Source organism: Lagopus muta, chromosome 5 (genome assembly GCF_023343835.1).
Source record: "Lagopus muta isolate bLagMut1 chromosome 5, bLagMut1 primary, whole genome shotgun sequence".
Taxonomy (NCBI): Eukaryota; Metazoa; Chordata; class Aves; order Galliformes; family Phasianidae; genus Lagopus; species Lagopus muta.
The window spans coordinates 47,057,933-47,083,666 of NC_064437.1; the positions used below are offsets into that span (position 1 = coordinate 47,057,933).

Consider the following 25,734-nt stretch of genomic DNA (forward strand, 5'->3'; position numbering starts at 1 on the left):
CCAATGGCAGGTAAGGATGTGGGGAAGGAGAGCCCTGGCTGCCACTGAAGTGGATTTTTTAAGGCTTCTGATGCTGTGTCACATTCTACACTCTCGAGAGAGCTTTAAAACATGGTGTAGGTGGGATGTTGGGTGGGGGTAAAGCCCATTGGGTATCTTTACTCAGAGAGTTATCTGTGGTTCACTGCTGAAAGGAAGAGTTATGATGAGTGAATTTCAGGGACATCTGTCCTGAGGCTGGTTTTGTTCAACTCTTCCATCAACAATTTGGATGGAGGAGAACACGTGCACGCTGTATCTGCAGACTGGGAAGTGTCCAGTGACAGCCTGTAGAATAAGCAGGAGCCTGCTAGAATGTGCCTGCTTGGGCAGCAGCACCAGAGACACAGCTAGGGAAGTGCTGAGGGGCTGAGCACCAGATCTCAGCTGTACCAGGAAGGCAAGTGGCATCCGGAAGGCACAAGATCCCTCCTAGGGATTGGCTCACTGCTGCCAATTTGATCACTTTGTTATTTGTTTTTGACCATTCTGTTGTCTGCAAATTTTATGTTTTTGTGTTTTTTTTTCCCCCAGGATGCATTTGTTATTTGGTGCCATTGTACAAAGCTCTCTCAGCTCAGAGTTGGCGTATGGCTGCTGCTGGGTCTGGGCAATGTGTGGTGCTTCACTCTGACTGCACCAGAGGTGATTCTGGCTGTGCTGTATTCCCACCTGCACTCAAGTCAGTGTGGTGGTGAGGGGGGGGGTGCTGAAAGTACAGGAAGGGGCAGCTGTGGGAAGGACCCTGTGCCTTGATGAGGCATTGGAGAGAGCTGTGGTAGCACCTAGCTGTGGCTATCAGTGGGGATTAGGTACAGCTGGGGTCAGAGTCAGCTGAGGAGAGGGAATGAGAGGGGCTGGACTTATGCTCCTTCTTCTGGGAGGAGAGCCAGGGTAGGCAAAGGAGTCAGTGTGGAAGCACAGTATGTGTGCATGGTGGGGAGGCTTCAGGGTGGAGGCACAGAAGCAACCTCAGCATCACTGGCATCTAGCAGCAAGGTAAGAGTTCAGATTTGTTTTGGATGTGCTGTGTGCTTTAGATGTCGATGCTCAATCTTTGCATGCACGTTGCAGTTGGAGTTGTTCTTCCAGCAGTAGCTGCTTTGGTAGAGGGATTCCTCAGTTTGGGTTAGCTCAGAGCAAAGCATAATTTAGCTATAGCGTTGTTGGACTGAGATCGGTGATGGCTTTCAGCATCTGCTCACCAATACCTTCAGCAGCAGCTGCTCTCTGTGCAGCAGGCTATGGTAAAGATGGAGTGGTTTATATGCTGCACAAAAAGGGCTATGCTCTTTGTCTCTTAGCAAGGATCCCTTTTAACAGAGTTTGCTTCCTCTGTTTGTGCTGGCAACATTGCAGAAACCTGGTTTGTCCCAGTTTTGCCTGTCTCATTCATGTGGAGTGGTTTGTCCTGCTGATGTATCAGGGTTGTGCTTGCCTCTGAAGTACGTGCCCCATGTGGAAAGAGACTGCACTGAGTGGGGACGTCCCACTATCCGCTGCTTACATAGCTTTCTTGAGTTCTTGGGGAACCCCACTGTGTCCCACTGCATTGGCAGAAGCTACAGGTCCTGCTGTGCACGCACCTCCCAGGAGAGCAGCTCTGTTTTACAGCCTTCCTGAAAGAAACAGTGCAGGGCCAGGGGGGTGGGCAGGTATCTGCAGCCCCTACTGGAGGTGTTTTTTGGAGCCAGTAGTGCTGCAGGGACTCAGAGGCGCTGGCCCACCCAGCGTGATGGGGAAATCTCAACACGGAGTGCTCAGCCTGTGTCTACCCCAGGCTTGGACTCAATGTTGGTGCTTGCTTTTTGAATCTTCAGACACTCTCAAAAACCAGGCAGGCTGGAGCCTTAGAGAGACTGTGCCAACTTTTATTTTATTTCCTTTTTTTGAAATGGGATTTGAGGAAGGGATGGAGATGTGCAAGGGGGGAGCTGATTGTTGCAGAAGGGGATGCTTTGGATGTATACTGGTGAAGGTATTCCTGTCTGACTGGACATGAGTGGAGCAGTGAAGCATGGCAGGCAGCACACCATCTTGGTAGACATGCTTGCTTTATGGGGTTTTTGTTTTTAAGGTCTACATCACAGGTTACTTCCTGTACAAAATGGTGTATTTTAACATATAGGTCTATATATGTGTATGTATATATATATATAGGTATATATGCATGCACATATCTTATATCCTTATGACTCTCAGTTCCTCAAGGCTTCAAATCTGAAAGGCCATGCCTACAGATGTGCTCTCATAGGATGCCAATCAGCCAAGACAATGACTGGCTGCCTAATAAGCAGATGGGTGAGATATTCTGCACCAACCTTTGTGTTTGTGGGGGGAGAAGGATGGGGTTGGCCAAGCACTGGAGAGCAGCCTCATGTCACCCCGTCCCTGCAGCTCACTGTGGTGGCACCCAGCTGTGCTGGGGAAGGGGGTTTAGATGGGCCAGGCCAAAATATGCTGAGCTCAGCTTCCCACAAGCTAGGCATGCTGCCTGCTGGGGCTCCTGCTTCCCCATGGGGCTTCCAGCAGACTGTTTTGGTTTCCTTACCAACAGGGAGGGTAAGTATTTGGTGGCCAGGAAGGGAGGGAGACTGGGAGGGGAAAGACAGTCAAAATTCACCATACGATAGTTAGACAAATCTTCGTAGAGGTCCATCTGCCTGCTGCTGTGAGCTCTCGCTCTCTCATGCTCTTTTACTCTCTCTCACTTCCACTCTCACTCTGCAGGATGTACGCTGTTGTAGGGCTAAAGGTCTCCTTGTGTCAGGCTAAGGTCAAGTCCCCAGTCAGCAGAGAGCAGCACTTCATACAGGCCTGTCCACGGCATATTGGCAAGGGCTCAGGTTGGAAGCTGCCGTCTGCACCGCCGGGTAAGTGAAGTTGGCGTGCTGCTTGGCCTTCAGCCTCAGACTTGCCAGGCTGGAGTTGCACGTGTCCCTGTACATGTAGGGGCTGGCTGTGGAGGCGTAAGGACAGGTGCTGGATGAGACGGCGGAGTTGAGGCTTGGGCTGTTCAGGTTGTTGATGTTTCCCAGGTTGTTGAGGCTGGAGGCCGGGACGCCAGTCACTGCAGAAGGGACCATGGACGAAGGCATGGTCATCGAGGCGATGGAGCTGGGTGGGGAGAACATGGGCTGGGAGGAGAGGGGGCTGACGTTCATGGAGTTGAAGAATGGGAAGCTCTTGGCTGAGAGTGGGCTGGTGGTGAGCCCTTTGGTGGCCCAGTTGTTGTAGGAATAGCTAGAATACATGTCATCATAGGGCTGCATCAGTCCGTTGAACTGGGCTCCAAAGCTGTTCTTGCAGAGCTCGGCCTGCTGGTTCCTCTCCCGTTTCCTCCACTTAGCCCTGCGGTTTTTGAACCAGACCTGTAGGAGAGGAGAGAGGTGGAGAGTCACTCTGGGCTGTCCCTTGGCATCTTTACCCAGCACGAGTGGGTGAAGTGCTGGGTCTGTACCTAGGGATGCTGGGCAAGGCATCCCTTGTTGCAGTGAGGTGTCTGGGCTTCAGGATCATCTCCTGGGGAGTCACTACCTTGATCAAAATCCAAGCAAGATGTGAAGAGTGCACAGAATAGCACTAGGTGTTTCAGGCCATCTAAAGATGGTGCCCACACTGTTGTGTGGATGCTGATGCTAGACAGTAGTGCTGGTCCTGTACAAGCAGCATGTTCAGGAACTACCTCAGGAAGCCTCTTTTGTCTCTGCTGTAGCTTTGACTTGTGGACCCTGGGCACTGCAGCTGCACTGTGTTCGATTGGCGTTAACTGGTGGAGGAGATCAAGGAGTGACCAAGAGCCTGGCCCAGCTTTGGTTCCAGCTTGTTCCAAAGGGCAGAAACCTGTGTCTGTGCCCTGATAGAGGCTAACAGACAGCTTCTGTTGCTGCCTGCCTTCTCTGTGTTGCCTGACCTACTGTGTTTAAATGCCCTTCTTGGGAGGGAAAGCTGAGACTGTATTTCCAACTGTGCACAGCTCAGGAGCAGGGGTTGGGAGCAAAATGTTCAGGGATGCAGCTGGAGCCTGCTTAGTTGAGGAGACAACCTTTTTTGCTTTGATATCAGCTCAGGGAATGCTAGAATTCTGTCTTCTAACAGGAAAATCTGTTAGTGTTGGAGGGACTCAAACAATATAACTTCCCAGAGCATGGAAGCTGCTGGAAGGCTATTCATGGTGCTGCTAACTCATAATTCTAGCAGCAGAGAGAAGCTCTCATTCCAGCTGGAGCCCTGCCATGCTGTGCCTGTGACAGCACAGCAGTTGGGGAGCCCCAGAGGGTGCCCTCTTGTAAGGCTGGGGATGATGGCACCACCAGGAAGGGATCTGGTGGGCCAGGACAGCTGGCTGGGGAGGCTCAGTGAGGCAGAGCCTGGGCTCTGGATACCCCTGTATCCCAATCTTGTGCTTGGGGAGGAAGGTGCAGCCAGTGAGTGAATGTGGCTATATCAGACCTCGGTTGGAGTTATTTGTGAGGTTCTTTCAAGGTGGGGAAATGTTCCAGTGCCCCTTATTTGGGGACAACTTGGTGGCTTGCATGACAGCTGGTTTCCTGCCCCGTAGGGGTGTGCATACCCGCACTCGTGCCTCCGTCAGGTTGGTCCAGACCGCAATCTCCTCCCTGGTGCTCATGTCAGGATAGCGGTTCCTCTGGAACGTGGCTTCCAGCTCCTGGAGCTGCTGGCTGGTGAAGTGAGTCCTCTGCCTCCGCTGCTTCTTCTTGAGTGAGCCGTCCTCAGGGTTGGAGTCGTCTGTCTGGTTCTGCTGGGACTTCTCGGTATCTGTGTGCAAAACAAAGACGGGAGAGGTCCCCTGAGTTAATGTGGGGGCTTGGCTGTGTTTGGGGAGCCCCTCACAGCCTGCCCTCGTATGACTGTTGCCTGGATGGGCACAGCCACCCAGGCAGCCCTTGGGTTTCCTCTGTCACCTTGATGATGGGTGGTGGTGGCAGAATTTTCCCACGCCAGCTATTTCCTACTGTGCTGAGATCTTTCTGCCTAAGGGTCCCTTTAGAAAAAATTCGAAAAGAAATTGTCATTCATAATGCAACTAAAGATCAAATAGCGCTTTTGGGGAGAAGTACTTGGGGAAAGGCACACTTCCAGTGATGGCAAGTTGAAGCTCTTAAATTAACTAAACCCAAGGGAAACAGACTTTTTTTTTCCCCTTTCCCCCTGTCCATTCTGATATTTTCTTACCTAGGAACACTTAATTTTAAAAAGTAGGAAAAGGCCTCCCTTAAATCATTCCAGCATCTGCTGTCTTCTCACCCCTGCTCTTCCCACTTGGAGTTCCCCATCCAAGCGACTGAGTCTTTCTTTTGCTGCCCCTCTGGTGAATGTCCTGAAACTATTGGTGTTTGTGTGGATGTGTAACCTCAAATGCAGCTCAGCCTCCGCCATTGCCAAGTGTGGAACTCAGTGTGCCTGCCTGTGCTGAGCTGGGATGGAGGTGAGCAACTCGGCCACACCAAATGCCTCCCTGTGCCACAGCCCACACCCTGCAAGCAAATGTTCTCTGTGTTCAGATGTCACAGCTGAGCCTCTCGGCAGTGAATGGAGGACAGTGAGTGGAGGAAAACAGCAGCTGATGTCTTAGAAAAAGTTCTACCAGGAGCCAAGAGAAGTTGCCATAGAAGAGAATTCTTCCAGGGAAAATGAATCGCTACTAATGTTTGCCACTACTTTATTCTGAACAAGAAGCAGGGTGAGATGCTTCCAACTGAGAACTTGGTTTTCAGCAGGGAGGGGAGGTGCTCTTTTTCCAGTTGGAAATATCAGCAAAATCAAATTGAGATTATTGTGAACAATGGCAGAACTATTGTGTTTGGGAGAAGAATCTTTTTAAAAATCCTGGCACTGCTCTGCTTGTTTTAGATGAAAAGGACTTTTTGTTTGGTTGTGGTTTTCTAAGTGGAAGCTGGCTTAAAAGGCTTTAAAGTCCAGAAAAAAAATCCTAACATGGAAGTTATGCTGTACAACCTCTGAAAATGCAGAAGGGCAAGGAAACAGGAGCCTGGAATACACCCAGGTGAGAAGAAAGGGATCATCAGCTACAATGCATGTGCCTTTCCAAAATAAGTTCCATAGAAACCAAATGGAAGAGGGGAGCCCTAAGAGGGAGTCTGAAAAGCAGCTGATCACTCAGTCTGTTAGCTCAGAAACCTCTCCTGTGGCTTCTGCGAAAGCCCTGCTTCCCTGTGCCTGCCTTCCTCTGAGGGAGCTGCAGGGCTCCCACGGTGCATGTGCCAGTGAGGCACCACCCCTTGTGGGGTAAAGCACATGTTGGACACACGTTGCAAACACTGAAGCAATGCGGAGTTCTTGTATGCTCCCCATTCTTTGCCTGCAGGTCTGTAGCAGGCTTAACGCTTGTGTTGGATACACAGGAACTCCAGGTACATTGTAATGCAAGCTGGCTGGGAAGGCATGATCTCCTGTTCCTATTGCCAGTGTGCAGCAGGCTTTCCAGCTAGGCTGGATCAGAATGAGGAATTTCAAAGCACGCTCTTGAAGTAGAAGAAGGCATAGAACTGAAAAGTGGATCTGTAGGGGCTGGCTATAGTGTCATGGTGCTCTACTCACTACCATGAGCATCCTCATATGGGAGTACCTTCCAGCAGGACTGCTGGAAGCTCTTGGTATTTTAGTTTTATTTTGAATAGGAATTATTGCCAAAGGGATAGGTCTGATTTCTCTAGCTCAACGCTCTAAGCCAGAGTTGGAAGAGGAAAACTCCTTCATTGCTCATCTCCAAAACACATAAGGCAGTGATGGCACCCATGTTTTAGTTATTGGGAATAGCTCGGTACAGATGAAGGGACAACATTTGGTTTGTTTGCTCATCCGCTAAGTCTGGGTTAATTAAAAGCCTGATGCATGCATGGGGTGTGTTCCCCCAAGGAGCCCTTATCCGTGAGTTTCCAAAGAGGCTGCTGCCAAATAGGAGCTGTGCCCAAAACAGGAGTTCCTGCAGTTCCTCTTCCTGCAAGGAGAAATTATACCCAAAGTGAACAACAACAGTAAAACCACTGGCTAATGAGCTGTGTCTTGGTGGAAGAGCTAAGCAAGCACCTTATATTCATCTCCTCCTTGCCCCCTAGGTCTGGGCTTTCTCTAAATCTTGTCAAGGAAGCCCAGGCAGCTGTAGTAAAACTGCCTCTGAGTCTGGAAAAACCTCTGAAACTATGCCTCCCTCTTGGTATCCCTTCTGGTTCTGCATTTGCTGCCTTCGGCTCTTCCTCAACATTGATCATTGTTGTCTTTGTTTCTGCTGCTTCTCCAGGTAGGGGAAAGTGTACTGTAAAGAGAGCAGAGCGTGGGTGTGCTGTGGTGGGGACCCTGTGAGAAGGAAGGTCCCTGTGGGCTGCCCTGGGTCCCTACTGAGGAGCTGGCTGTGGAATACATCTCTCCTTGCTCTCCTGCCTGATGAGATCCAATAGGAGGGGCTGTTGCAAACACTCAGCACCATCAGAGGATGAGGAGGACTTTGGAGAGCTAAGACAGACCGGGTTTCTACCCCATTCCTCAGCACCCCTTGCTCTGCAGATGAAAGAAGCGGAGCCCAGGGTAAGTAAGGCTGCCTGGTGAGAGTGCAGGAGGCAGCAGCTCCTGTGTATAGGTAATGCCAGCATGTAGCTGCCTCCCTCAGATGCTTTATTTCCAGCCTGTTTAATACAGTGAGGAGTGACGTAGTCAGGCACCTGGCATTTATTGTTGACCTAAAATAGGCTATGAAATACATCCCGTGCACATTCACCCACTCAATGAAACTCCTGCAGTCATAGCTGAAATTAGCAGTTCACGCCTAATGGAAAAAAAGTCTGCTCCCTAGTTGGCAGTTTTGTGTGGGGAGCAGGGCTCGACTGGGAAGCCACTTGGATGGAGATGCGCTGTGTGTCCCAGCAGCTGATGAGGAGCCGCCAAGCTTGGGGATGTGCCCAACTAAGGTACGTGTGCAGCAGGGAATTCAGTGGCTGGGTTCTCTGACCAATAGTTATTCTGGTGCAGCACCCTTCGTGGTGCTCGCTCCAGGGAATTTTAATCTGCATCATTACACTGATTAGCTTCTGCAAGCGGGTGAGCCCAGAGGCTTTACACAGGGAGCAGCAGGCTGTCCCCAGCCCTCGGCTCCCCTTGCACAGGGAGCTTTGCATTGTCTCCCTTTGGCTGCACCTGAGAAGTTCAGCCTGGAGCTAACCCAAAGCATGGAAAGTTTCCATCTGAGCAGGTGGGCAGCTCCTGCTGCACAGCAATGCTTGTTCCACATCTCCCCCTGCTCTCTTTCTGCCCTGCACCTTGGATGCTGCCCACCGGGAGCGTGGGACCTTGCACTCACCACTGTGGTCCTGCCCCTTGCAGCTGTGCTCGTGCTGGGGGGTGCCAGAATCTGAGAGGGACAGGGCTGGGCTGCGAGCCTCTGCATCTGCCAGCAGGTTGAAATCCATGGGGCAGGAATAGGAGGTGGCAAAGGAGGAACCTGAAAAAGAGGCACAGGGTGGTTAGGGAGTTGGATCTGTGCTCATGACCTCTTCTCGTCCACGTGAAAAGGGACTGGCCAGCCTCTAAGGAGAGGCCTAGGGAAAGCGAGGATCCCCGTGTGATCTTGGACTCCTTCAGGGTTTCCTGGCTGGAAAACGGAGATGCCAGGTTTTCTGCTGAGCTCCCCTATAAATCAAAGATGATCTAGTAACACTTCTATTTGCAGCCTTCAGAGAAAGAGCCTCCAATTTATAGGTGACATTCAGACCAAAATAGCAACGCCGGAGCATGCTGTGTAACGGAGATCTGAGGAAGTGGTCCTGGACCAGCCAAGGGCTGTTAGCACCTACCCCAGACATCCCGCTCTCCCAGCCTCCCTCTGCAGCTTCCTCAGGCCTTCCTTCACCTCCCAGCAAGTTGCTCAGACACAGGCAGTGCCCAGGGCCCTGAGGCTCTCCTGATACCCTGGGCACAAATGGTCAGACGTGCACATGCAGTAAACTGTGTGGCACCAGGAGGAAGGCATGCCAAACTGCGCAGAGGCTGCCATGAGCTCTGTCACTGCAAGTGGAATACTTTTGGGTAAATGAGGACCTCTGGAGCCTGAGTTAACACGGGAGTCGCATTACATGCCCTTGGGTGCCTGGGGACAAGCACTGGCACCTCTCAGCCAAAGGCTCCCCAGTGCTATCTGTGCCCACGAGCTGACCTGACAGCATCCCAGTTGGGAGTTGCCCCCAGCTCCCACTGCTGTGGCTTCTTGACTGCCCTTTTTCATCATTCTTTGTCCCCGGGTCAGTTATCCTATCCTGTGCTGCTCTCTGTGGTACAGCACTGGAGGCTCACAGAGGCAGGTGGGAAGTGTTAGGTGCTAGCAGTCCAGCCCTGCCACGTGGGCAAGTGAGCTGGCCCTGTAGGCCCTGAAGTCCAGCTCATGATGCTGCTGCGTGTGGCACTATGGTCTGGTTAATGTGCTGGTTTGATGGCTCCTGAAGGCCTGGAGAAGAGCAGCTGGGTGCAGTGCCTGCATTTTCCAACACCCCTCCAGTCCCTGTCCCTGCAGCAGCTCCTGCTGACGTGTCGCAGCTGTTGACACAGCATGGCTGCAGGTGCGTGCTGCTGGGACTGGGCACTTGGGATTCTCAAACAAGGACATGGGCAGTGGTGGAGACCAAATGGCTGGTGGAGGGCTGCACGGCCCCTTGAGTCCACGCGTGCCAGGACCAAACTGAGCGAAGGTCGCATTTCAGCTGGGCTGTGCGAGCGCTTAAACATGTAAACAAGAGATTAATAACAGAGCTGTCGCACCTCCTTTGGAGCTGGATGACAGTGACTAAGAATGTATTTTCAGAGCTGTCTAAAGCCTCCTGTCATTCTGAGCAGGGCTGCTGCTGGGACCTCGGCAAGGCCAGATCGTACCTGTGAAGTTCTCCCAGGCTGCGATGAGGCTGGAAGCTGGTGCTTCACCCTGCTGGTGTCTGCTGCAAGTGAGAGCCACGGTGCTTTCCCCCCTGCTCCCTGGAGCTCTCCCATCCCACCACTCCCAAACCTCAGTGCTGGCTCTGACACACCCTGAGAGCAGCATCTCTCTGGGTTCCAGTGCCAGTTTTTCCAGAGCTCTGCCTCCTGCAAGCATTTTGGCCTGGGTTGTGGAGCAGCAGCTCTGTGCTCACCACTTTCCCCAGCCTTTGGTGACCTTTGCTGGTTGCAGACCATGTACCCACAGCCCTGTTGCTTTCTGCCCTACGCACACAGCATGATGTGATGTGATGGGGCTGTGTTTTCTTTAATACCTTTGCAGAGAGTAGGGGGAGTCCATCTGCTGCTGATATTGCCATGGCTTTTAGCATTGCTCTTGGAATTATGCAGAAACGCACAGTGAATTAATTCCCTGGATTAAGTCTTGATTAAGATGTGTGTCACTTTGCTGTCTCAGAATTTATTAAGAGCCCTTCTTGAGGCGGCGGCAGATGGAATTTCTGCCCAATGTTTGTAGATGATAATTTCCCCTCTTCTACAGCCATTTGCATATGATTGCATCTGTCAAGCACAATTTCCTCTTTTTGAGGGCTTGACTCCGCACTGGACCAGATTTAAGGAGGAATTCAGCCTTTTGCCTCGCTTCATGTGCAGGACAGAATCCTCCGTGCAGTGTCCTGTGTGCCTGAAGTGTTGTGCTTGTCTTGCACAGGTTTCATCTGTGCAAACTGGAGCTATGAAGCCAGGAGAGGAGCATCTCACAGCTGGTTGTATGGAAGTGTAAATGACAACATGAGACACCAGGCTTGGGGTAAGCCAGCCCCAGTATTTAGGACTAGGCACAATGTGGCCTGCTGCAGGGATGTGCTGTGGAATCAGGCTAACACTGGCTATAAAGATGGCCTACGCTCAGGTTGAAACTAGTGCTTCTGACTTAAGAGCAAGTTTGCTCTTTGAACTGATCTTAAAACTAGGAGAGCTTCAGAGAGGGAATGTGTGTGATTGCATACCCGCTGCATGCACTCTATGTGGTAGCACCAAGCAGGGCGCTCTCATCTTGATATGGGTACAGCAAACGAAAGGGACAAGGATCTGCTCAGTGTGGCCATGGAGGGTTGCTGTGGGCAGAGCCCCACACCCATGCTCACTAGGGCCAGCACCTCTGCCAGCATAAAGGCTATAGGTATTACCCCAGAGTATACAGCTCTGTTGGATTTAATTAAAGGAGCTTTCTTTCCATACTGGATAGATCCCTCTATAGGCAGAGACATTAAGAAAGTCGATCCTAAACCTTTCTGGCACTTCTACCAAATTGTATGTCTGCTCTCAGGGAGCTGCTGGAATCGGCATCTCAGAAGTGTTTTCCGATAGCATTGGATTTATTGACTCCATCTGTGCCTTCATCTTTCTCACTTTATGAACCATTCTGTTAGGGGTGCCTTTTGCACGTCTTCCATGGAGCCAGACTTGCTCAGAGATTTCAGTTTTGTAAAATAACCCATGACTCCAGCCTGCACTGTGGCTCCTTCCATTTCTGCACTTCCTTGCTCCTGCGATACAGGTTCCCACTTCACACCGAACTGGCATTTCCTTTGAGCTGCCAGCCTGTGCATCCTCTCTGCTGGCAGGAAGCAGCAGCAGCGGGCACAAGGGGCAGTAATGCTGGCATATTCACTTAGCCTGAAGGATCAAATGGGGTCTTTGTCACCTCCTCTCCTGGATCTCAGTAACAAGTGGCTCCATCGTCCAGGAGCAGAGACTCCTTCACCTGTGTTTTTTTGTTTGTGGGGTGGTTTTGTTTTTTTTTTGCTTTTTTTTGTTTTTTTTGAGGAGGAGGAGGAGTGGAAAGGAACCATCTAGGCTGACTGCAAGCTAAGTGAGGCTAATTACAGTGGTGCCTTGGGTGCTGCCCACCCAAGAGGGAGGCCCGGGGTCTGGCAGGAGTGCTTCACCCACGTCCCCACATGTGCTTGCAGAGCCAAGGCCCCAGTAGGTCTGCCTGCAGGAGAGGCTGTTTGTGTGGGTGCAGTGCTTCAGCAAGAGCCTAGTGCCTGGGCTGTCAGCATCCCCCTCTGCCTCTTGGTTATTTACACACGTTGTCAGGAAATTGAACTGCCTGTCTGTACTTGGGTCCAGGAAGGCTGAACTGCAGTGGGGCAGCCCCTGCCTCTGTTCCATACCAGAGGGAAAGATGCTGGGGCTGCCCTGTCCTTTCCCAACCCACGTGCTCATGCAGGGACAGTGCTATGCTAGTGCTGCAGGTCAGGGTCTCTGGTGCCAGAGAGCACCTGGCACAGGAATCATGCACTGAACTGAGAGCTGATGTGCTGCCTTCGAGGGCTCCTTCCTGCAGCCAGAGAGCAAGGATGGAATGTGAGACAAGAGTAAATCTTCTCTTTCTTGAGACCACAGGGAGACCGGGGTCATCTGCTGCTAAACCTCACAGTGTAACTTTACATCTCTAATCTTAATGGAATTGCAGCAGGAACCAGGCAAGACCGTTTATCACTGGAAGATAAACAGCAGAAGCAAAACGGTTGCCCAGTGTGCAGCCCCATTATGGACAGGGGAGCAGCATGCCTGCCTCCTGGGCTGCCTGAGGAGTGCTTCCAGGTGCACAGAGCTCACTGATGGATCACTGACTGCTGGTGAGTGCTGAGTCACTGCTTATAATTTCTCTATTTGTTCCTTGCAGTGTGGTGCCAGTCCCTGAGCTTTGGTGTGGGGCATTTTCATAGCAGCGTGTATTTCTTTGAAGCCTGAAATACTTTTTCTCTCTATTTCATCAGCAGGATTTGCCAGGTGCCCCCGAGGTTCTCAGTGCCTCATTGCTTGGAGCTTGTTATTTGAGCTGCAATAGCATTGTGAGCAGTGCGTGCTATGCTGTCATGTGCCCCATGTGGGCTGGCTGTGAGGGCTGCTGCTTCGTACCCATTCTCTCTCTTCATTACTGGAGAAGTTTCTGATAACTCAGACCAGACAGGGAGAAGATGGGGAGATGCACAACTCGGTGTGTGATATAGGTAACATTGTTTGGCTGCTCTGGGATGCTGTTCCTCATTGCAGAAATGATGTTAAAAAGCCTGTTTGAACTGGGAGAGGCAACGAAGTGAAATTCCTTTAAGTGCTTCCAGATCATCAGATAAGAGGTGCTAGGGAAACGTACAGCCTTGCTGGACACTGCCTGACGTGCCCTGTGGGGCTGGGGTCAGCCCATAAGGTGAGCGTGAGCCTCTAGCTGCAGCAGAGGAGAACTGTCTAATGGTTGTTCTGGGTGGAAGAGGGTTAATAATGCATTGGTCTCATGCAGGACTGTCACAGTAGGAGCATCCCAAGGATTGACAGCTCTGTACCCACATCTGCAGGAAAAGAAAGAAAGAGAAAAAAAAATGCCCATGAAGGATATGTCCTGCTTGGCTGCACCATGGATTAACAGTGAGCCATGTGGTGGAATAGTTCTCCCTCGTGCTCCCACTCCATCAGGTCTGTGTGTGGCATGGCAGCACTGGGGGTTGTCCTGGGAACCAGGCAGTGCCTTTGCTCAGCTCGTGCCAAAGCAGTATGGCCAGGCACCCTAGCAGAGCTGCCTTAGTCTATCTCTGTGGCTCTGAAATGGCACCCAAGGGCAGGAGATACCAGTCACAGTGTGGGGGGAAACTGCCTGCCTGCTTTCCTACAAAGTTGGTTTTTCTGCACTCCTCGCACTCTTGCAGGAGCTGCAGCACAGGGCTGTGTCCAGCTGCCTTCCTGGGTGCAGCACCTTGACTCCATCAGTCAGGGCTGTGCTTGTCCCTTTGACAGGCTCTGTAGTTACATTAATAAAGCTGCATTTTTGTTACAGCTCCATTTGTTTGTTAGGCATCTGGAACAAAACAAATCAACGGAGGCTCCATTTTGCCATAACAAATCGCAGTTGCACAAAGTTGCTGGCAACGTCAAGTTTTGGAGCACAGGAGTGCTGGGAGCTGCGCACACTCAAAGGGTGCAGAGAAATGAATTGCTCCAGTCAGGGCAGAAAGAGGCTGATTTAGGGGAGAAATTTGGCAGTGAGCATCTTGCAGCCGACACAGAGCAGGGAGGGGGCTCTGCTCACAGGTCCCTGTGCACATGGCACTTTTGCCCACGTGTGCAGGAGCAGAGCAGCTGTGGCGACCAAGCCTGGCAGCAGCGTGCCTACATGCTTGCTGCTCAGTGTGTGTGCAGGTGTGATTGCTGCGGCAATTAAAGGGAGGTGGTCCGGTGCCTTTTGGTATCTGTGCGGCTGTAAAGTTGGCCCATCAGGGGAGGGTGGGCCAGGAGACAGCCAGAGCGATGCGGTTCCGGCTGCCTCAGAGCTTTGTATGCAGATGGAGGGCAACAGATGACTCAGCCGCTACTGAGGATGGCAGTAGCTCTCACAATTAGTAAACAAGCTGAAGAAAGCCCCTAATCAGGCGGACTGAAGGTCGGGAGGCCCGGCCATGCCGCCAGCACGTCGCACCCTGCATGCGGCTCCGACCTTGGTGCTCTGTGAAGCCGTCAGTCAGTGCTTCTGCCATAAATCCTGCCTGCAGAAGTTTGACTCGGCCATAAACAGAACTTGCCTAAAACAGCAGCTAGAGAGAATCTTTCTTGGGTGCCACAGCTGGACTGCTGCTGTAGGACAGCTGTGCGGAGCTGGGGCTGGCGGTGGAGTGATGGCAGAGCCTGAATGGCTGCAAGGGATGCACGTCCCATTGCCCGGCTCCACTGTTGTCTGAATGCAGCAAGGGGGGAGCTCAGGGTGCAGCATCCTGAGGAAGCACAGAAAGGATGTGCGGAGCTGCTAGCCCTGTTAGGGAAGGCACTTGGCAGCTGCTGGAGCTCCCACTGCCACCTCCCCCCAATCCCCCCCTCCACACACACACCTTTATGGCCCTTGCACCATGCCCTGAAGGTCAGCTGTTTACCCAGACATCGAGGGGATAATCAGCTCTCCCCACTGCAAACACGGCCGGCCCCAGCCCCGCAGCCTTGTGCAAGCAGGATCGGGCTTAGGGCTCCACAGCAAACTGCTATGTGTCCGTGAATCTGTGGGCACAAAGACGAGGGAAGCAGCGAAACTCGGCTCTGAATGTCAGGGTCCTGAGATGCACTGCGCTGCCTGGGGACCGTGTGCAAAGACTGTGTTTTTTGTTCGTTAGCTTTTTTCTTAATCCTTAGTTTTTTCCATCTGTTCCATGCCGCATCCCACACAGAGCCCTGGGAGGTAGGCATTTGGGTGGGTAAGGAAGAAAGCTGCAGATCCGTCATTACTCATTCAGCCCAGCCCGCGGGCAATCCCATCAAAGCAGTGTAGAGCAAAGGGCCGAGGCAGGGGGAGGCGGGCGCTCTGCGAGCGGCTAGGGTCGCAGCCCCCCGCTGCAGGGACACCTCGGCACCTCGAGATCCGCCGGCAGCCCGCACCGGGTAACGCGCTGAGCACCGCACAGCCACGGCCCCGCCACAGCTGAGCTCCGGCGCCCGCTGCCAGAACGATGCTGTGAAACGCTTCCAACGGGACGCACGGTCGTGCACTACTCCGTACTTCGCCTGTGGGATTGCTCCCCGGTTAGCTATGGAGCTGCACCAGCACGGCGCTTACAGCTCAACGAATATCACTCACATCCACGAGTATTCTTTAAACACCCTGGTACACCTCGTCCTCAAGACTGCCTGCCTTTCATTTTACGGGAAAAAAAAAATAACAATAATGCATTTGCTTTAAAAAAAAAAAAACCTTGCAATAAATGCGCATCCACCAAAAATAATAATAATAAAATAAAAAAAAAAATCCTGCAGAACTGGAAGTTTTGGATATTGTGGCACCAAAAATAAAACTGATGGAACAAAAAGGGAATTTCATGTGGTTTTCATTGTCAAGTCTAAGCTCAGAAACAAACAGGAAATAAAAAATGGCTAAAACAAAAGGGATTTCTTTTAAAGCGTGTTCAAATCCAAGTGGGGAGCTGGTTTATTTGGGAGGCATTTTCTGTTTATTTGTTTTTCAGAAAGGCAAGTAAATAAAAACGTCCACACACAGACAGGTCAGCATGATTTATGGCTGAACTCTCATGCATCTCTTTGTATGGTTATTGTCGGCATCTCCCAAAAATTGGCCTCACAGAATTGGTACCGGGAGAAGAGGCTGAGGGTTCCCAGCCCTGATGGTGGTGCTTTTGGTTCCTCTTTGTGCTGTCTGCAGGCAGTGCCGCTGGAGCTGAGCCCTCCAGCCCAACCCTCTCCGAGGTTCTGCTAGCAGCAAATTATGGCATTTAAATAAAGGGGGCTGCGGGAGGAGGGCTGTGAGAAACAGCCGAGTACATGCTCCGTCCAGGGGACACTAACAAGTCTGAGGCTGTTGGCTTCTGGGATGGTGGAAGTTGTTGGATGGGGTTTGCAAACAGGTGGCTCATTCACAGAAGCTCAGATGGTAATTTCTGAAGGGTTAATTGGACAAATGCAGTTCTGCTCCAGCTGAAGTCACAAGTAGCTGTAGCACCTCAACGTCTTTCTGAATACCTTGAAAGGTTGAAGAATCAGTACAAAATCAATAGCAGCTCCTGCCCTTTAACTCTGGTTCCCCTGCTCTTGTGCATGGATAAAAAGGGTGTAAGTGCCTATTTTCTGGTGGAGTCGTGCTTTGGGAGATAGTGCAGAGCATCGTAGTGAGGTGGTGTTGCTGGCTTAGGGCTGCAGGGTGCTCAGCACTGCCAGAGCTCGGTTTCTCCTCTGTGACACCGGGCCACGTCCCTTTTTTCTAGCACACTTGGGACTGTCCACAAAGACCACAGGAGTTGGTGGCACTGCCAGTCTCAATCGGTGCAGAGCCAGCCCCTGCTGCAGCACAACCTGACCCACTGCACCTCCATCAGCAGCCTCAGGGCTGCCTTAAATGTCCCATGCAAGTCAGGAGCTAATAACCAGCTTCATTCAATTCCCAGTCACATTATTATCCAATCTGCCAGAGGCATTAATATTCAGAGGTGAGCCAGGCGGAGGGCAGGGGTGCCGGCACACAAAGGGAGGACAGCAGGCACAGTGCAGCCACACAAATCCTCTCTCTCCTGCTGCCTGCATCCCAGCTCTGCGCTGCCGGAGGATTTTCCCCAGCCCCAGCTGTGGTGCCAGGCAGCGCAGATGGAAGGCAAGCCATGGGTAGCCCAGCACTGTGCCCCAGCCCAAAGCCAGGTTCCAGAGCTGGCACAGTTCAATGCCTTTGCACCCCAGCACCGCACAGCAAGTGGGGGGACCTTCTCCCAATGGCCAGGCCCTAAGCAAACCACAGCCTCCTGCGTTCAGGCAGCCAGCAGCGCCACAGCTCCTGCTCCCGGTTCCGTGGTCTTGCCCCATTGTAGGACACATGGCGCAAGGCCACCAGCCATCCCTACAGGGACTTAATTCCCAGCCCAGGACCTCCCCTGTCCCCAGAGCTGGGGCACATGTGCCAGGTCACGAGACAGAGCTCATGTCCCCAGCACATCTCATCTTCCTTTTGGTGCGCCCTCCCTGATCAGGTTTCTGTTTTTTTTTTTTTTTTTTTTTTTTTTTTTTTTTTTTCTTCTTCTTCTTCTTCTTCTTCTTCTTCTTCTTTTTTATTTTTTTTCTTTTTGGCAGTCTCCAAAGTTAGCCTTACCTCTTAATCTCATGGTTTTGGTAGCATCTGACAGACAGAAAAGATACTGCTTTTTTGCTGACCTTCCTATAAGGTGCACAAGCGAATTTGTTGCATAGTTTTCACATCTATTATTTGCCAGAATTAAGCCCTTTCAGAAAGGCAACAGATATTAAGTGAGGCTTGCAGACATTTCTCTGCCAACGCAGAGCTGCGAGTTGTCAAAGCAGTGCCCGGGACAGTACACATTTCAGTTACCAGGATATAGCTGTGTTTCACGAAGACTGACCCTCGTGCAATGCTGGCAGCAGACCGAAAACACTGCCCCTGCCCTGAGCCCTCACACAACGCCTGATACCCGGCACAGTGCGACCATCTGGTAACGAAAACCGCCTCCTGCCCCGTTTCTGCAACTATCAGTGAGGTCCGGCAGCAGCTCCATGCCCCGCCAGTCCCTCCGGAGTCAGCAGCAGCTCTTTGTCCCCGCAGGAAGGCAGCTTACACAAACGTCCGTCCCTCCGAGGGAGCAGGGGGCTCGTGAAAGACCTCGCTGCCATCGCCAATGGTGCGGCAGGACACGATCAAGGGTGACGCTCTTGAAAGATACCTTCCCGAGCTGCTGCTTTTAGCACCTCCCTAAGCCGCAGCGAGGACGAAGCCATTTCACACCGCATCCCGCAGGCCGGGTGCCGAGAGCGGCAGGGGAGCTCTAGGTTGCCCTCTTTGCTTCCCGCACCACCAGCTCATACCAGTTCCCCCCGCAGCCCGCCGGGCGGCAGTGAGCCGGGGCCGCGGCACCGAGCCCAGCAGCGCTGCCGGGGGGGCCGCCCGTCCCGCCCCGCTCAGCTGTCCCGCGGCGGGGGCGCGGGGCCGACAGGTGTGCCCCGCTCGGCAGCACCGGGCCGGGCCCCGCCACCCCCCCGAGCCCGCTCCGGCAGCTGCAGCGCGGGGCCGCTCCCAGAGCCGCCGCCAGCCGGGGCCGAGCCGCCTCGTAGCCCGCTGCGAGCAAAGAGACGGAGCCCCCACCCCGGGCTCGCTCTCGTTGAGAGCAGAGCAGCCGCGCTCCGTCGGGCGCCGCTCCGCTCTCTGCCGCCGGCGGTAACGGCTTCCCCGGGCCGCGCTCATCGCCGGAGCCCGTGCCAGAACCCGGACCCCGACAGCAGCTCTGCTCCGAGCCTCCCAGCGCTGCCCAGTTCCGTTCCTTCCCTCGCAGCTGCCGACGGAGCCGCCGCCGAGGGTCGGCGCTTCCCTCGCTCCTTCCCCCTCAACCCGGCCGGCTCCGCTACTCTCGGCGGGTACCCGCAGTCACGGGCCGGCTCGCCCTCACCCTGGAGCTGCAGGGAGGTCGGCTCTGCTGTAAACAGGCGCCAGCCCGTTACATAAATATCATTTATCCAACTGTCCGAACGCCGTCGTGCTGCTGCGCTTTTCCCAGGCGCTGTCTCCCCGCGTCCTGCTGCCCCGGACCCTGCAGACAGCTGAACCGCAGCCCGCAGCGCCGTTATTTACAGCGAGCCCCGGCTAATTTAAACAGCTCCGGCCCCGCTCGCCCCAGTGGAAAATGCCTAAGTTTAGCAACTGCCAGGGGCTCCGGGAGCGCTTGCCGGGAGGGGCCCGAGCAGCCCAACGGGACGGCAGGACCTGCAGCACCACGGCCCCGAGTACGGCAGGGGTCGGGCCCCGCTCCTCCCGCTGTCCCCCGTCTCCCGCCCCAGGCACGGCGCTGCGGTCCCGAGCGGAACGCCCCGAGGATGCTCCCGCCCCGCGCCAGCTCTGGACGCAGCCGGGCGGGCACCGAGGGCGCCCCGGGAAGAGCGGCGGACCACCCCGTTCCCGGGAGGTGTCTGACGGAGTGGCACTTACAGCAGCTCCAGATGCGGGCTCGGCTCGGCGGCCTTAATCCTGCGAACGGGGTGACGCCGCTGCCCCTGTCCCGCTACCCGGGCCGCTCCGCAGCTGTCAGAAAGTAAATCCCCGCGACTCCCTGGCACGCTGCGCCACGCTACCAGCCTGCGGCTCACGGGGAGGGCGGAGGGCGCCGGCCGACTGCCGCCCATTCACCCGGCCCATTCACTTTATGGCGGCGGCCGGCGCCCCCCGCCAGCTGCACCGGGCGCCCCGCTCCCGCCCGCCCCATTCCAGCTGCGCGCCCGCCGCCGCCCGCCCCGTCCAGCACCGCCCGCCCCGAGCCCGCCCCGCTTCCACACCGACCAATCTCCGCGCGGATCGTCTGCATCCCGCCGCTCGCCGGCTCCCCTATTCGCGAAGGTGGGCGCTAGATCACGCCTTCTCCGCGATGGCCGCGCCCCCGCCCCGCCGCACGGCTTTCGCCGCCGTGACCGCACCGCGGAAGGGGAGCGGGGGGTCCGGGCGCGGCGCTGTCGGCGGGCACGGCTCTGCGGCCCGGAGGGGCTGTCCGCCGCGTCCGGACCCACAGCCGACTGCTGGGCGCGCAGCCCCGTACGGCGCGGCGGCAGCTGTCGGGAATGCTGATTGCGCGTTAGTTACCGCCCGCCCCGTCCCAGCTCTCGTTGCACCGGGAGCTCTTCGGCTTCCCCTTGGAGGCCCCGCCGCGGGGTGCCGTGCCTCCGCCGCCGGGCATGGAGGGAGAGATGCGCGGTTCTGCGGCCGGGTTTCCTCCCTCGGGTCGCTTCGGTGCTGACCCGTGTGCCGGCTAACGGTGCCAAAGGTCAGCCTGGAGCTCTTCCACAGACGTGTTTTAGAGATTAGGAAATAATGTGACAATAGGAGTGGATTTTAACCCGGTGATTTAGGAGATGTACGGAGGGAGCCTGCTAAACGCATCGTGTGGCACATAGATACGAAGGGGAAGAGAAATGCACACGGAGAACTGCAGGACGTGAAGAGGGGTTAAGAAGACACAGCACTATGGATTGTTGTTCAGAAACACACTAACATGGCAGTGCAGGGGGTGTGGGAAAGCCTGAGAGAAGCTGTCAGTGTTGAGATACTCATGAGAAATTACCACATTTATTAATAGTAGTAACCTGAGGTTCCCATTTGCCTCACTGCTTTATGCAGTAAGTGACTGCAAACCAGACCACGTCTTTTCCCACCTCTGATTTTAACCTCCCCGAGGAGCAGGCACAGCACAGCAGCACTGGCACTCCCCAGGACAGTCCGTCTCTCTCACTACATGCCTAAGGGAAGCAGAAAACCCAGCTCATGGTCTGCAGCAATAAAGGGAATTATGTGAATCGCCTCTCAAACCTCCAAGCCTTCCACCGTGAGTAGTCTGCAACAAACACAGACAGTACTTATGCTCTAAAGTAATGATGAAACAAAAGTATTTTTAGCTATTTCCTTTGGGCAACTGGAAATAAGAACCAGCATTCCATCTCAGCCTTGTTCCCTGCAGAGTGTAGCACGAAGACAATATGGGAACAGGAAGGCTTTCTCTGGGACAGCCTCCTGCAGCCATCCTCTTGCAGGAACCATCTCTCTGGGAGGGAGGGCTCTCCATTTGCAATGAAATGTAGCAGCAGCTCTTGTAGTTGGTTCTGAGCATTCTGAGGCTGCAGTTCATATTGTCTCACCAGCTGGAGGATTCACTGCTGGAGAAGAGACCAAGGACTTCACCTGAGCTCAGGAAACAGATGTTACTATTTCATATTAATTAGAAAGTAAGGGGAAAAAAAAAAGAAGTAAACGCAAACTAAACTGAGACTGAACTGTCAGAAAGATGGGACATGCAGAAGAAGGGAATCACAAAGCAGGTTAGGCATACTTCTCTTTTTACCATCTGGGAGGAGTGTGTTCTCAGAGGAAACCCTGTCTCTGTTACAGGCAGATCCAGTCCTGCAGCTGCCTGGTTTCACTGCTCTCAGAGTGTGCTGCAATTGGCTTTGCTGGTCATGGTTTCCACCTTCCTGTCTTAACTAACCTTTTAGCCATGTTGGGTTCATGTCATCAAACTCCTTGGAGATCAGTAGTGACGCTGTGGTTTGGCCTCCTGGGCCAAGAGGCAGAGGGTGGGTTTGATGCCTTTGTGGTAGTCAGGGCTCCCACTGCAGTGTGCTTGTCCAGCTGGCATTTGCCAAGTGCTGTGGGCTTCATGCCCAGGTGTATCACGTAGCTGTAGCCTCGCCAAGAGGTGACAAAGATATGACTAACTGAGGTTAGGTTGCTCCTGCCAAAAGGCATGGCTGCTTGTGGCCAAGCAGAGAACATGGAAAACGCTGGGAGTTTCACGTCACTGGGAAGTGCTGCTAAGACATGGGCTATGTAGAACAGCCGGGAGGATGTTTCAGCTCAAGGAGGCTGCTCTGCAGCTTCAGTGCTGTGTTCTGTATGATTGCCAGAGAAGGGTTTGATTGTTCTTGAGTGTCTCAGTTCAGCTCTGCTGCTCCAGCTGTAGGTCCTGGCCCGAGAGCAGATTGTACCAGATGCAGAACATCAGTTTCCATTTGGAGAGCCTTCAGCTGGCTGTGGGCTGGTCCCTACCTGAGCTTGCTCTGGAAAGGGGCAGCTGGTGGGAATGACTGTGATATTTGTTTTGGATTCTCATCTCTGAGGACAGCATCTGCAAGCAGTTCCTAGCCATAGTGACTGCTTCTGCCTTCTGAGTCAAACCCCTTCCTGCCCAGACTGCAGGAATCTGAGGGATTTGCACGTTTTGCTGTTCTGATCTTGAGTTCGACTGTCCTGTGCTGTGTGTAAGAACCAGTGTCTTGGGAATAAAGCAGTGTGGACCTTTCCCATCTCTTGATCCTTTGCCTGCACTCCCTCAGTGCAGGGGTGGTGCTGCACTACTCAAGGGCTGGATGACACAGTGCTTGGTGTGTGCGAGTGAACTTGCTGCTCCCATACAGCGTGGGGTTGTGCTGTATTGTTTTCTCTCCAGACAATGCAGTACTGGATCGTGAGTAAAAATGCAAAGCACACTGCAATGTTTGCTCTTTATTAATGCACTAAGATGCATTTGGGTGAAGCAGAAGGCTCCTGGCTGGCTTGGTTTCAAGCTCCGTGACAAGCTTCCATAAACACTTTGCAGCTCTCTGGGCAGGGGCAGAAGGTACAGAGAGGCTGCAGCCCCTTCACTGGCAGGGGAGGTAGGCTTAGCTGGGAGGGGGTCTGGCCTGTGCCACAGACAGCCCCTTTGTTGAGAGGGGAGCTGGTGAGCAAGTGATTGGATCCTGGGAACTTCCCAATGGCTGGTGGGCACTACAGGGTGCTTCAGCTGCTGCTGCTGCAGGGCAGGAGGAAAGGAGAGTGCATACGGGCGTACCTGCTTTGGTAAATTTAAAAGGAGAACTGGCTTCAACAGATGAAGAGAAAGCCGAGGTGCTGAATGAGTTCTTCACCTCGGTCTTCACTGGTGGCCAGGATTCTAGTCTTTTTCACGTCCCTGAACCCTGCATCCCCAAACCTCTATGTGGGGACCGAGGAGATAAATCCCTCCCCACTGTAAGGGCAGAGCAAGTCCGAGAGTGCCTCCTTAGACTGAATGAATACAAGTCTATGGGGCCGGATGGCGTGCATCCCAGGGTCCTGAAGGAGCTGGCCGAGGTGGTTGCCGAGCCGCTCTCCATCATATTTGAGAAGTCGTGGCTGTCAGGTGAGGTCCCGGACGACTGGAGGAAGGGTCACGTCACTCCCATATACAAGAAGGGGAGCAGGGAGGACCCGGGGAACTACAGGCCGGTGAGTCTCACCTCCGTGCCTGGGAAGATCATGGAACAGATCCTCCTGGACAACATGCTCGGTCACATAAAGAATGAGCATGTGATCCGAGACAGCCAGCACGGCTTCACCAAAGGAAGGTCATGCCTAACTAATCTTGTGGCCTTCTATGATGGAGTGACGGCATTGGTGGACGAAGGGAAGGCGACTGATGTCATTTACCTGGACCTGAGCAAGGCCTTTGACATGGTCCCCCACCACATCCTCATCTCCAAATTGGAGGGAGGTGGATTTGATGGGTGGACGACCCGATGGATAAGCAATTGGTTGAAAGGCCGCAGACAGAGGGTGGTGGTCAATGGCTCTATGTCCAGGTGGAGGCCGGTAACAAGTGGTGTCCCCCAAGGGTCTGTCTTGGGACCGGTGCTCTTTAACATCTTTATTAATGACATCGATGAGGGAATTGAGTGCACCCTCAGCAAGTTTGCTGACGACACCAAGCTGAGTGGTGCGGTTGATACGGTGGAAGGAAGGGATGCCATTCAGAGGGACCTCGACAGGCTGGAGGGCTGGGCTCGGGTGAACCTGATGAGGTTCAACACGGCAAAGTGCAAGGTTTTGCATTTGGGCCGGAAGAACCCCAGGCACCTGTACAGGCTGGGAGGAGTGGTCCTTGAGAGCAGCTCGGCAGAGAAGGACCTGGGGGTCCTGATGGACGAGAGACTGAATATGAGCCAGCAGTGCGCTCTGGCAGCTCGAAAGGCAAATGGGATCCTGGGCTCCATCAGGAGAGGGGTGGCCAGCAGGGACAGGGAGGTGATTGTCCCTCTCTACACGGCTCTTGTGAGGCCCCATCTGGAGTACTGTGTCCAGGTGTGGAGCCCTCAGTACAAGAAAGACATTGAGATTTTGGAAAGGGTCCAGAGGAGGGCGACTAAGATGATCAAGGGGCTGGAGCACCTCCCCTATGAGGACAGGCTGAGGGAGTTGGGCTTGTTCAGCCTGGAGAAGAGAAGGCTGCGGGGTGACCTCATTGCAGCCTATCAATACCTGAAGGGAACCTACACCCAGGAGGGGAGTAAACTCTTCAAAAGGGCTGACAACAGCAGGACTAGGGGAAATGGATCCAAGTTGAAGGAGGGAAGATTTAGGTTGGATGTTAGGGGGAAGTTCTTTACTAGGAGAGTGGTTAGGCCCTGGAACGGGCTGCCCAGGGAGGTTGTGGATGCCCCGTCCTTGGACGTGTTTAAGGCCAGGTTGGACGGGGTCCTGGGCAACCTGATCTGAATATGTATGTTGGTGGCCCTGCTAGGCAGGGGGGTTGGAACTACATGATCCTTGGGGTCCCTTCCAACCCGGGTGATTCTGTGATTCTGTGATTCTGTGATTTGCAGAGAGTAGGATGCCTCTTTGCTTGCTGCCCTGGTAGCTTTTGCAGTCTCTCTGCAGTGGGTATCTGACCACCTGTTTTTTGGCTGAGGATCTTGAGCTAAAAGCTGCCAGCTATGAGACACTACCTCTGTTGCCAGAATCACGCAGCTTCTTGTTCCACTTTTGAGGAACGTATGTGGCCACTTACTGCAATTACAGCTTAACCTTCCAGCTCTGAACTCTGCCTATCATCAGGTAAATAACAGCTGGAGCAAATATCTCAACCCTCGACTGACAGAGTTGGGAGATAAGTGCAGTCAGCCTCAGATGCTCTGATTCTTGACCATACAGTACTTGGGTAGCTTTTTCTGCAGGCCAAGAAGATGGGGTGGTCATCCCCAGAGCATCCCTGCCAACACGGGGCCATGCTCTCAGGAGGGAGGTGATGGTGTTAGGCTATGTGTGAGGGTGGAGATAGGGCCAACCTCATGGCTGGGTTAGGCTGGCCAGGGATGGTTCTTGTTGCACGTTTAGGCCTGAAGCACTTTGCTCCTTTAGCCAAAGTGCAGCAGATGAAGCTGTAGCTCTGACAGCCAATGAATACGGCTTGGCCCTTCTCCTCTCTTCCACCTTCAGTTTGTGCTTTCCTACACGTACAGCGTTAAGGTTTGGGGGAAGGCTTGTGGGTGCCCTGACCAGTCCAATATCTGATACACCAGCCTCCACGCTGACCTGCCAGCGCTTTAAAACTGTAAGCTACCTGCAGGGGACCACAGGGAGCGGAGGGCGGGGCGGGAGGCGGAGGCCCGCACTGCCCCGGGCGCGACGCGAAAACAGGCCCGGCCCACAATGCCCTGCGCGGGTAGCCCCGCCTCCCGGCTTCCCGTCAACCGCCCTTGCTGCTCCTAATAGGTTTGGCCACGCCCCTCGGCGGCACGGCTCCCTCGCGATTGGTCAGTGGCCCTGCTAGTTTTACCTTCTCTGCCGCCATTGGTTCTCTTTGGCTTGTCACTGGATATCCCGCCTTCTCCAGCATCAACCCGTGATTCTATTGGGTAGCCCAACCATCTGGCCGCTAAGCTGCGTGGGGGTTGGCTCCGCGGGCTGCCCGT

General features: G+C 53.8%; 1 protein-coding gene across 1 annotated transcript; it reads right to left on the reverse strand.

Annotated features, from left to right (window-relative positions):
• Window positions 1-1,894: 1,894 nt before the first annotated feature.
• Window positions 1,895-19,733, reverse strand: PITX3 (paired like homeodomain 3). Its single transcript, XM_048946490.1, has 4 exons — window positions 19,472-19,733; window positions 8,375-8,515; window positions 4,613-4,818; window positions 1,895-3,410 (listed from the first exon to the last, which is right to left on the reverse strand). The coding sequence occupies exons 2-4, from the start codon at window positions 8,481-8,483 to the stop codon at window positions 2,847-2,849; spliced, it is 879 nt and encodes a 292-aa protein (XP_048802447.1). The 5' UTR covers window positions 8,484-8,515; window positions 19,472-19,733; the 3' UTR covers window positions 1,895-2,846.
• Between the last annotated feature and the right edge of the window lie 6,001 nt (window positions 19,734-25,734).